We start from the raw sequence: 12,603 nt of genomic DNA on the forward strand, positions 1-12,603 counted from the left end.
TGCCAATATTTTATATACAAATATATATACATGTATATGTTCACTATATGTACATTAAAATAAATTTTTTAATAAAAATATATAAAATATAAATTTTTGAATAATAAAAAAATTCCATATTATATGTAAAGTGGGGACAAAGGAAGTGTAAGTTATGATCCGCAAATTACGCCCAACATCTTGCTATAAGTGGAACCACATCTATATTGTAAAGCTTTTTGTTAACCACGGCTAAAATTGTCTTACCTGATTGTAAAAAGAAATGATGAGAAACAAAGTTGCAGAAATAGCTTACAGGAGGCATTCTCTATTCCCCAACCTCATTGGATATATTATGCTTTACTAAAAACAGTTCTCAGAGTTTTCGGATCTACGTCTACCTTCCTATCGCGGTTATACCGACAGGAAGGTGAACCAAGCATGTTTCACAAGAAATGGTAGGATTCTAACCCAGACTGCAACAGAAAATACGAACATCTGTTAATAAATATAACATCTGATCAATAAGTATGTAATTATCTTTGTTAAAAACTCACAAATCTTTACGATGTCAAACGATCTTATATAAAAAGTAATATATTTATTACATTTACTCTCAGGCAGTGTTTGTATAAATCATTCAGGAAAAAATATTCTGAGCTGGCATGGTAATCACCTTACTTCCCAGGAGCTTTACTAAGTCTAGCAAATACCAGCCTTTTAATATTTTAAGCACTTCAAATATTATTGTAGTATATATATGGTAATATAAAAGAATGTGGAAGGGAGTGTTTAGGGCATTTTTTCCTTTCACTTATTGTGGACTATAGTACTGTGTAATTTTTATAGAGGAAAAAATACATTAAATTTATAAAGTACTTTGTAAATTAGTAGTAATTAAGTAATAATAATTCAATAGTAATTAATAATCGATACTTATTAATGGAAATTTAGAATGTGAAGTAATTTATTAACACATTCACTTATTGTTTATTTACAAGGTAAACTGTTATTTAACTAGAATATAAACAAATATAGATATTTTATAATTTATTTTATGTAACTCATCAACACATTTTTTACAAATAAATTATATTTGTTCATTTTGTTTAAAGCTCATATAAATTTTCTTTCTTCCCGTGACTACTTATGAGATGACTTGCCATAACGTAAATTCCATACATCTGCTCATCCGTTCTACTTCCGAGAAATACTAGATATTTATATAAACATTGCGGGATATCCAGCAAAACATTAAAGTAATTTCACTTCAAATGTTCCCCAAACAAAGAAGACTTAGCAATTGTATTCCATCAACTGCAAAGACTTCCATACCTCTTTTGTTTATTTATAAACCCATGTGATGTAATAAGATTTCTTCTCTGACTTCTTTGTGATCATACCGTAACGCCCAAGAATCCACAATTTTTTTGATACATATCAAATGAATTTAAAATATGTACATAAGATATATGAGTAAGCGCATCAATAGAGATTCCTTGCGGTAGACGATTCATACATCATTCTTTTTATATAAGCTGGCATTGAGTAAGTTGAGCTAGAAAAAAATTGTTATATTCAATTTATTTTAAGGGGTGTATATCAGCCTACAAGGCATGCGAATCAAATTTTTCATTGGTTCATAGTATGTGTGAGAATCTTCGGTGGAGAGAATCGAGTTACATACGCTAGATGTATTAATGCATTTTGAATGAAATAGAAAATTTAAAAAAATTTTTTAAAATAAATATGCTTTCTCTTTTTGATAGCAATAATTCGATCGGTTTTTAAAGAATTCTAAATCCTAAATATTATAATATGTTCACATTTTTGAAATAAACTGTTTAATTGTTCTATGTATGGTTAAATTTGAAATAATGTTATGGATCGTGGCCAAATCGCATACAAATGCCTACATATCGGCGAGACTTCCCATTTATTAAAAAGTTTAGAACAGAAAAAACTCAGTAACAGTTTGTATGATATCAGCGAAAGTGTTAGTGTTCCGAGTGATTTTCCGCAGCACACCGTCTGGCCAGCTCATCTGCTTTCCAACTGCCGAAAATAAACCTATAATCGGGAACCCAGATTAAAGAAATATTGAGCTGAGTTAAGATCTTGTTTAGAGGTATGTACCTGTCAAAAACCGTCCTTAGTGTGAATTTAATTCAACTTAACGACTTTAAAGAAGCTTGACTATCCGGTAGTATGTAAATATTCTTTTTCAATATATCATCCATTTTGAGGCAAGCTACAACGTTCCTAATGGCTACTACCCCCGCCTAAAAAACATTACAATGCGCTGGAATCCTATAGTTGGAAGATTTATTCAGTCCTTTCTGAGAAAACTCCACTGCCTGTACCACCACTTGTTTTAGATGAGTCAGTAAAAATGTTTAAACCCTTCCCTCTTCCTGAAAGCCATATATCTCTAGATGAGAACTCGATACTGAATTTTCTGTCAAAATAGAGGATGGAAGGGATGTCGTCAATATTGTTTGGAGTGAGACTAAAAAGGTTAAGAATGGAGCTGTGTCCATAGTCACTAGTCATGTATTGTGAAGTAGAGCATCATCTGCTCTTAGACTTGATAACTCAGAGTAAACTTAGTTCTAACGCAACAGATGGTGTGGTTCACAGAGTATATCTAATGCAGAGTTCAGCTCTGCACTGAACGCTGTTGAGTACCGTACAGTACGAAGTTTTGTCAAGGGGCACTATACGGTGATAAAACAGTATTAATAGCGTAATACTGTAATGACAGCGTTATGTAGTCATTGAGTAATAGGTGGTTATTGTTAAACACTCCTTCACTATCAACAACAGCAACCAGACAAAATTTTTTTAGTTTGAAAGATTTTTCAATGGTGTGAGTGAGTACATGGAGAGCTGTCATGTCAAATTTTTCCTTAGTGTAGGCGTGTTGCGAGAGACACTAGAGACTGGGATCAATAACGCATTTTATTTCTATATCTATATTACTTTTTAGAGTCTTCAGTATATATGATGAGAAGCTTATTGGACAGAGTTCATTGGGGCTATTATGATTAGTTTTGCCTGGCTTTCGAATAAAAACAACTCTAACCTCCTTTTAGCAATTTTATACAAAGAGTTAAGCTAGTGATAGCTCCTGGTGTAAATATCATTCCACATCAATTGTGAAGATTGCACATTTCCAAAAAAGTGTCTAATGTAGAAATTTATCACGATAAATTTCCCCGACTTCGCATAGTCGAAGTCTGAGGTTGCGCTTTATTAAAAGATGTTATTGTGATCCTTAAGCGAAAGGTAAACTTAAACGTTTGTTAATTTATGTATGTATGTTTAAATTATTTATTAATTGTATAAAAAAGGTTATGACAAATATTGTTTTTAAAATTTATACTACTTAGTTCAGAAAAACGTCTGTATAAATAATTTCTGTTAAAGAATTTCCAACTGACCTGTAAACCCAAAGCTATCTTATTTGGTTTACTATAAACAGTACTAAAAAGAGAAGTTCAGGTGTACTACATAAGAAGTATTGGACCATAAAATAAACAACGGAAGATTAATATTTTATTAAATATGTTATTTATAGATGGACGAAAATTATTACACGTTACCTTTTCTATATCCATTTTACTATAAATTATCTTCGTTCCGTTCAATTTTCAAGATATGTATATTGAATTTTACAAAAATGACATACCAGCCAACAACATCGTAGACGGACAGATTGTTTGTAGTATTGTTGATAGTATTTTAATTGTATTCGCCTGAAGAATCAATACTTTAAGTGATGAAACACCAATATTTCAACATCCACGCCGTTTAGCGTTGACAGAAAAAAAGTGTTTGATAAACAAGTTGAAGATTGGATTAAAAACGGTATAGTAGTCGAAGGGACTTCAGATTTTGCAGGTAAAATTTGTATTGTAAAGAAGAAGGATTATCGTCAACTAAATAAAAGAATCATCAAAGATAGATTTCTACTACCTTTGATTGAAGACATAGTGGATTCGCAACAAGAAACAAAAGCGTTTAGCACAATAGATTTAAAAAACGGATTTTTTCATGTTCCAGTAAATAAAGAAAGTCAACAGACACTTTATTTTTCTGAAGCCATCATTTGGATGCTGCAATGCACCATCAGTTTTTCACACTATTTCGATTTATAAACGAAACACTTCAAAAATTAATTAAAACACATATTGTTTTAGTCGCAATTATTGCGAATTTCGAGTGGCGTTCTATTGTTTTTTGCTGTACTAATAATGTTGATATGAAAACTCAATATATTTGAAAACAAACAATGGTAAATCTTAATCTCAATCCAAATCTCAATCCCACAATCTCAATCTTAATCCCAATCTCAATTCCAACCCTAATCTCAATTCTAATCTCAATCTCACTAAGGTTTGCACTTAAAGTAATAAGTTTAAACCAGAAAGCTTGGTTATAATTTGGGGTGAAGGAGGTGGAGTTATTGTGCACACGCGGTGGGCAGGTCAATTGTAAACTACTATGGCCAGGGTCACGAAAACCATGGTTTCAAAGTGGGATGATAAAACGATCTGATTGGCTCTTATGAAAGTACAATATAAGATTAAGTATTTAGGGGACTTATGGCGCATGGCTGTCAAGATGTCAGAAGAAAGGGTGCTAACCGTTGATATATCGGGAGAAGGGTTACACAATCGAATGGGATAGCATCGGACGAGCTTTCAAAAACGTTCATCAGCTGTTTTGTAATAAGCTAAGACCTACATTTCTTTGGAATTTTGTTTTATATCAAGGTAAATTCAAATCTTTGTTATGATTGAAGACCACCGATATCTAAATATAAAGAAAGTAAAAAATTAAAGGGTATTTACTGATTTGTGATTTAACAAAATTTGTTATGGGTTTTCCTCCACTTTAAGATACCAGTTTCAAATGCAATGTGTATAAACCAGGAAAGAATACACTAATAATTTTAAATAGTGGGGACCGATAAGGCTTTGTTTGAAAAAGACTATTTGCTTGAGTAAACATCCATGGTAATTTTTGTGAACACATTTTCAAATTGTTTGATATTTTAGATTTAGATCAAGACTTAGAAGTAAAGAACGAAATTATGTAAAATATAAAGCCTTTGAATAAATGAACAAAAAACTTGAAAAATATATTAAAAACACAGTCTACTCAAATTGGAACGAGCCTAAAATCAATAAAGTTTTTTAGCGTTTATAAGCATTCCCAACGTCATATCGTTAGTAAAATGTTACTAAAGCAGCGGCCGCTGACCCACGAGATACCTCGAGGTACTAGATCACACCTCTGGTCAAGTGTCGAGGTACTAGATTACACCTCTGGTCAAGTGTCGCAAGTCGGGCACTTACTACTATGCACACTTATTTATTTATATTTTATAAAAACACAATTCAAAAAACTAGTTTAAAATAAATTATATACAATTTATGAATGATTATTAAAAATACAATATCGGATTTGCAAATACAATACAAATACAAAAGTGTCGGCGTGGCATGCGTACCGCGGGAATATTCTAACCCCTTCACTGCAGGGGGAAAAAAAATTCCAAATAAGACAGTACCAAGTGTTTATGTTGTTCATGTTCTCCAAATGGCAAATAATTTGGAGATGTTGGTATAGAAGCCAAACAGAACACGATTATTTTAACAAAGATATGTACGAGGAGGCTAAGGAAAAATATAAAAATTATGTTGAAAAATTAACCAAATAAAATCGTCAGAATCTGCATCTGTAAAAGTATCAAAAACAGCATAAAAAACAGCATTAGGAGTAATATCAAGAACAGACTCAGGAGCACCAGAATCGATTGTCACTGGAATCAACTCTGAGAAGATATATTGAAACAACAAATTAAAAAATGACAAAAGTAAACTGAAATTAAAATCCAAAGATAATTTAATGTTTGGAAGGGACATGACATTAAGACTAAATTCTATGCAATGGAAGAGTCTATAACCAGTATTAGACAAAACTTTCAATACAACAATAATTCAAAAAATGATCTTAAGAACACCAGTGTTTTCTATAAAAAGGAAACAATGCTTCAAAGTAAGAGGACTCAAGACATTCAAAGGTTATCTAGCAGCTTTTATATCTAGCGAGAAAGCGATTCGTTTGGAAGCGATTGGCTATTTATTCTCAGAAGTGTTCCTGGTAGTATTAAAGATGCTCTTTAGAAGAATTATTATTATTGTTCGATTTTGTTCTAAAAAAATTAATGTTTCGCATACGAGCTATTTTAATGTAGCACACGGACTAATTACAACAACAATCGGAATAAAATTGAGAAAAAAACCAAAGATTTGTATTTAGAGCATCATATTAAGCACAAAAAGCTCACATGAACAGGGTTACAATATGTATGTTGATACTATATAGATAGATCATATGTTTAATTAGTAACAAATAAGCAATAAATTTACTCTATTGAAATTTAAACATGTAAATAATAAAAATATTTAAATTGTATTAAATTAAAAAATATATACGATATTATATTAACAAATTATACTAAACAATTATTACTATTAATAAGGTAATATTTTATTCCGCCGGCAGCCAATTACTTCAGAGGAGTTTGGGAGGCTAGGCTAAAGTCGCTAAAATACACCACTTAAAATATGTTATAGAAGAAATCAATCTTACTTATGAAGAGAGGTCAACTTTAACACATCAAATAGAAGCAGTCATCTACACAACAATGAAATAAAAAAGGGGCATATAGTTATAAATATTAGGGGTTATTAGGGGTGCCCACAGGCAATGACAACTTATTTAATCATTGGACCGGTATTCGGAAGACCTTATGATGAAGAGGGTACAGAAATTATTGTGAACAATATGAGAGATGTTCTGTCAAATCAGAACGATTTGAACCATCTAAACAAGTCTCAAACTACAGCAGTGGAATCTACGGTAACATTTCGAAGAAAACAATCCATGAAGTCAAAAAACACTTTGAAATTTGGATATTGAAGTTAATAGGACAAGAGAAATGATCAAAGAGCTCTATTTGGTTTATAGAGAAATCACAAATTTATTTCTATTCAAAAATGAAATTGAACAAAATCAAGGGAATTCTAAAAAGTAATTTAAGATCTTTTGACTGACTTTTAATATACTTCATTCGTTTCAAATTGTTTAACTATTGTTAAGGTTTTAATAATAATTTATAAAATATAAATTATAATGAGTCTTTCAGGGTTTATCGAAAGAAGCAACTTCGTTCTTTTCTTCTTGACTCGTTATGTGATGTTTTAGAAACACGTTCACACATCATTTTATAAATGATGTGATTTATATGTAATTTATACACATATGATAAAATATTACTTAACTTCTGCCACTTTCAACTAGTTAGATTTTAAAAGACTTGGCCTTTGAATTTTAATTGTCTGAAAAACTGTATCTATCTGTACATTGTATTTAATTTAAAGCTATTATTTATTTATGAAACTTTTAATGATGTCTAATTATGGTTATAGTCTTGATTATAGCTCGAAGTATTACATACATAATTATTTTTTCTTCTGATAAACTTGAAAATTAGCGTTAATTAGGTTAAAAAGTATAAAAAGCTCGCGCTATAATAAACTTAATTATACTTTGGAAAAATAATTATTCATGAGTTCGATTAATTAAAGTGTTTTTCGCTTATGGCAGGAAAGTGTGAAAATCTCGCATAAAATATTATTTTATGTAAAGTGCTATGATATTGACATCATCATATAGGTCGTATAGTTTTTTTCGGAGACACTTTCATATGTTAGGTTAATCATTGATTCCCAATCGGTTCAGCAGTTTAAGTATTTAAGTAGACAGTTAAGTAGACATCGTGGTTTCAGGGACTGTAGAGTGTGGAATATTAAGAATATCAGTTCTGGAACATCAGCTTTGGAGTGTATCTAAGCCATACCGTTCATGCAGTCGGGAGGGTCGTTGAATTCACATAGGCCTAATCTAACATTTTTAGACTAACCCTTGCATAAATTACATTAAATAATGCAAATTAGTTGTTCACTTTTATTTTTTACTCGGCAATTTGCTCACTAGTGTACGATGCACCAAATTCTTCCGTTTTTACACTTGAAAACAAGAATGTATTGCAACACCATAAATAAATTTTTGTAAAGTAATTCACAAATCTCGAACTTCTTAATAAAGGATGGGAAGGCTCTACGATGTTAGGATATTAAATCTCCCTTTCAACCATATCTGCTGAATCAACACATGTAGATGTTAGCTTAAAAAATACATTTATATATAGATCCTACATATAAATGCTACGAAGGTTCCATATTTTAATGAAACAAAATATAAAAAGTTCAGTTTCTAGAGTTATTATATGCCATTACCTCATTTGAGTCAAAATTAATGTGAGGTGCCGTCGTAACCAATTACTTAAAATCTATCTAGTTTATTTTAATTATGTACATAAGTAGCATATCAAATCGTAGGATATTAATAAATTGAACAATCAGGTATTTTATTCAGATCAGTTGGCCAATACGTTAGTTGCCTTAATGAAAATTTGGATAACCTATAGCTTCGTATTGCATCAAGCAATTGGCTGCTGTTGTGACTCGTTAAGCATGACCTGCACTGCACATGTTTTGCATTGTAGTCTCTCTCTGCTATAAATCTGTTTTTGTTATTTTCTTTTTTAATTCTACGCCTGGGTTGACTTGGCAGCAGTAATTGCTAAAGTACCTACCCAATCATTTTTTTATTTTAATAATTTCGTTGCCTGGATCTCTGAAGACACACTGTTCAGCTACAGAGTTGATAATTTTATCATGGATTAGATCGTCACTTGCACAGAACGTGTGCAATACCGTCAGAATATAGTGTATGGTATAAATCATAGTGGCTAAATTTTCTGGGCTTAAAATTTAAACACATTTTTATATAAAAAAATTTTTTTTTCTACTAGTGGTGCTTCAGAAACTTTTTCAACTCACATCGTGCTTTTGCTTTAGGAAATGACTTAGTCTGGCTTAGTATTTCATATTTATATTTGAACTATATTTTCTTGCTTATTAAAAACTTTATTTTTTCCTACATTAATCCGTATTTTTTTTAATTCATTTTAAAAATCTTTCTGTGTTAGTAGAGATTAATATTAAATATAATTTAATATTAAATTGATCATGACGAGTGGCTCTGGAAAGTAGATCAAGCCGTTTTTGTAAGAATTTTCATTTGTTTCACCGCATCCATACCTTTTCACTTTACTATTTCTTATATATTTTATACTTTTAATTCAAATTTCATCTATTTCATTCAACCTCTGACGCAATGTTAACAAAACGGATATAATATTTATAACTTTAGAAAAAAAACTTGGAATAATGGTCCAACAACAGCTGTACCAATATAATTCTCTCCAGCATACTCATAAACTTGGTATTAAGTCAAAGTGAATTTTTACAGAATTTTCTTATTCCATAAATCCTTTTATTTAATTCATTATTATAACTGCTTTGGATACTAAAATTGTAAAGGTCCGCCGCAATTCCACAGCACACAATATATGTTTTTTAATATTATTTCTTATTACAATATTTGTCTTTTACATAATATACATACATCCACACCTAATCAACATTATTTATATAAAAAGTGGATTTGATATAACATTGCAACTTTACAATATAAAAATTAGCTTTTTCAATATATGTACGTAAATATTAAATAACATATAAACAGTTCTTATATGCAGAAATTCTCCGACATTTTACATATATACTTTTTTTGTTTTTTTCTCTACATATTTCTTAATATTTTTAGTTGTTTTAATATTATTCACAGGATGCACATGTATTCATATATTATAAGTATATATACAATTATAATTATATTTAGGCTCAATGTCTGAAAGTCTTATTTCGAAATCGCTTATATAATTTACAATATTATAATTCAACCAAAAAATAAAACCAATTAAACTTAAATAAAATACACAGTGAAACTAAAACATCATACATAAAAATTAGCATAAATGAAGTAAACCATATATGTATACACAATTATTTTTTTTACAATATCAAAAAAAAAAAAGAAAATAATAATAATAAAAGGTAATTAAATATTAACTATAATTATGTATTACTCCTAAATAACTTTGTTCACCCATTTGCAATACTTGCAAAATTTGGTACCTAAACAACTATTTACCCCACCGCTGCTCACATCGGGAGTATCTATAGAGCACATTCATGAATGCGCTTTCATTAAAATATTGCCGACTATTTAGTGTATGGAATTCTGTGAAGCGTGTTTGCCAAGGCATCATGCCGTAACTACACGTGTGCTCATTAAATACTAAACTTAATTCAGGATCTGGCAAGCCATGCATACGCTTGGACAGTTCGATATTAATACGATCCATTAAACTATTCCGATCTTTTAACAGTTCTTGTATTTCTTGTGTATGTCGTATTTTAAAAAGATCTCGACACACCTCAGTCAAAAGATTACGGCCTGCATAGTCTGTTATTTTAAAGATCTGAAAAATAATATTGAATTTCATTTAAAATGGTTAATGGTATTAATCAACTAATAAATATGTTAAATGACTGCATTAATGAGCATGATTTGTAAAAAAACTATAGCAAATAAGCCAACAATCGAATACAATTTCACTTAAACTAAGAAAAAAAGCCAGCTATAATGGTATCTGCAAAAGTTCGTTTGTTCGCAAACGTTCGCTTTGGTGTGAATGTGTCTTAAGTATACAGCTGGAAAATCCCTTCTGAAATATATGATAAAGAAGAGAACACGTCTTACCATATTTACTACTAGAGTTTTACAATGAAAGCAATATAAATTCCCAATATAAATAATTTCAAATCTTCCAGACACTACATTTAATTAAAATTGGAGAAAAAAGTCACCTTCAATGTTGGTGTATAGATACGTTATTGTAGAACAAATTTTTACTTGTAATGATTACTAGCAGGAGCCTGGCACAGAATACATATGCCTCACCTTACTTTCAACGCAATTTTATTTTTAAATATTGTCTGTAGTAGTAACAGCTCTTACGTTTAAATTAAATAAAATCCTAAACTTGACTAATTCTTTGCATCTGAGGTAGCTGCAATAATGGTGAATGAATTATTTAAGGGCGTTCAACCAACATCTATGAATAACAATTATAGAAAACACAAATAAGAGTAAAAGTTTTAGAAGCAATACAACTCGAAAATTGCATTGGATTTGGTGAGTTCCAAAACATTTTGCTTTTTCATTAACTTAGCATAGCATTATACAAAACAGAGTAAAAAATATATATAACTGCTTACAATTACTGCTTATTTGTCCTAGTGTTATATGATTTTCCATGAAGACTTTTCAACTAAACACAACAGCTTTAAAATTCACTTGACTCATTCTTGATTTGACTTGACTTTAGTTTTTAAATTTTAGTTACTAATTTTTTTATAAAGTTTGCACAAAATTTTCATATTAGCATGCATTAACAACCGCGTTTCACTTTACTTGATAAGAGCAAATCAAGCTCAAATTCAAATTCAAACTGAAAATAGAAATAAAACAATTACCAATACATGAGGCGACATGGATGGTGATGAGATAATGTTAATTACTTTGTGATAATGAATTTGAAAACATCGCAAATGAAAATATTTCCTGTTTTAGTAATTGATATATTTTTGACTACCTTACCTCAATAGTATGTCCTGTCATCCTTTGTGGTTTGTGAACACCATTGCTTTTGCCATTTATTGCACCATTTGATAATTTATGTTTGGCACTGCCATTCAGCACAATTTTCCCATTCAAGGTTGTGCCGTTTACGTGCGCATTAGGATCTAATACTGTCCACTTTAAGTGATGTTTATGTAGTTCCTCACTATGTATATGCTTCGGCGTGTCTATTTTTCTCATATTCACATGACCTGCATCAATGGGTCGCGTGTCATAAAAGCTGATGTAACTTATATTCATTTGTAGCGCATATTTAAAAATTCGCGTTAGCACCTTTTCGTTAACATCACGATTTTCAGGACCTATTATTATATTTAAGTGCGTTGGTAATTTAGTAAGCTTCGTTTTATGCTTTTGGAAAAACAAGTAATTTCGTCGTTCAATTGACACTTGACTTCTGCAAAAGTCATATGACCACAACGTCAAAGCCTGCAGTCGCAATTTTACATTCTTTAATATATTTCGTATGCATACATACAGGTAGAATATATGCCAAAGTAAACGGTATAAACGGGCAAGCATGCTCTGTAGGTAACACAAACGGTGGGCTGGTTTATGTTGCTGGAATGACGGTATAATACAAAAATTTATTAAATAAAGCCTTCGGGAACATAACCTGCAATGATAATATTTACTAATTGCCGATTTTATATAAATAACTCTTGATTCACTTTATTACTTTACTATTAACGACAAATATGTTTTTCCAACACTTTCCGGCCAACTCAGCTGCCGAATGGCATTTTCCTTTGTTTATATACTCTTTTAACAATTTTCTTGCCGCTTTTTATTAAAAATGTATGAATTCCAACATTACGGCCATTCTGTAGTCAGAACATACAGCTGGTGCAAGCGATCTGCTGACATGTGTTCATT

At 30.6% G+C, this 12,603-nt stretch overlaps 1 protein-coding gene across 4 annotated transcripts; it reads right to left on the reverse strand.

Moving 5' to 3' along the window:
• Positions 1-10,062: 10,062 nt before the first annotated feature.
• LOC119690026 (dehydrodolichyl diphosphate synthase complex subunit nus1) lies at positions 10,063-12,603 on the reverse strand. Of its 4 annotated transcripts, none has more exons than XM_038105009.1 (3): positions 12,399-12,512; positions 11,686-12,343; positions 10,063-10,504 (listed from the first exon to the last, which is right to left on the reverse strand). In XM_038105009.1, exons 2-3 carry the CDS (start codon positions 12,247-12,249, stop codon positions 10,166-10,168), a joined length of 903 nt encoding a protein of 300 aa, XP_037960937.1. In that variant the 5' UTR covers positions 12,250-12,343; positions 12,399-12,512; the 3' UTR covers positions 10,063-10,165. The 4 variants fall into 4 exon arrangements, with proteins under 4 accessions (XP_037960937.1, XP_037960935.1, XP_037960936.1 ...); XM_038105007.1 differs by having other exon boundaries at positions 10,065-10,504; positions 11,686-12,288; positions 12,407-12,603; XM_038105008.1 differs by having other exon boundaries at positions 10,065-10,504; positions 11,686-12,288; positions 12,363-12,603.

Source organism: Teleopsis dalmanni, chromosome X (genome assembly GCF_002237135.1).
Source record: "Teleopsis dalmanni isolate 2A chromosome X, ASM223713v2, whole genome shotgun sequence".
Classification (NCBI taxonomy): domain Eukaryota; kingdom Metazoa; phylum Arthropoda; class Insecta; order Diptera; family Diopsidae; genus Teleopsis; species Teleopsis dalmanni.

Bases quoted from the DNA above. Each gene is read 5' to 3' on its own strand.
- LOC119690026 (XM_038105009.1), bottom strand. From the start codon at position 12,249: ATGCTTGCCCGTTTATACCGTTTACTTTGGCATATATTCTACCTGTAT. The intron at 10,505-11,685 runs GTAAGGTAGTCA...ATTATTTTTCAG, and splicing joins TGACAGGACATACTATTGAG to ATCTTTAAAATAACAGACTA.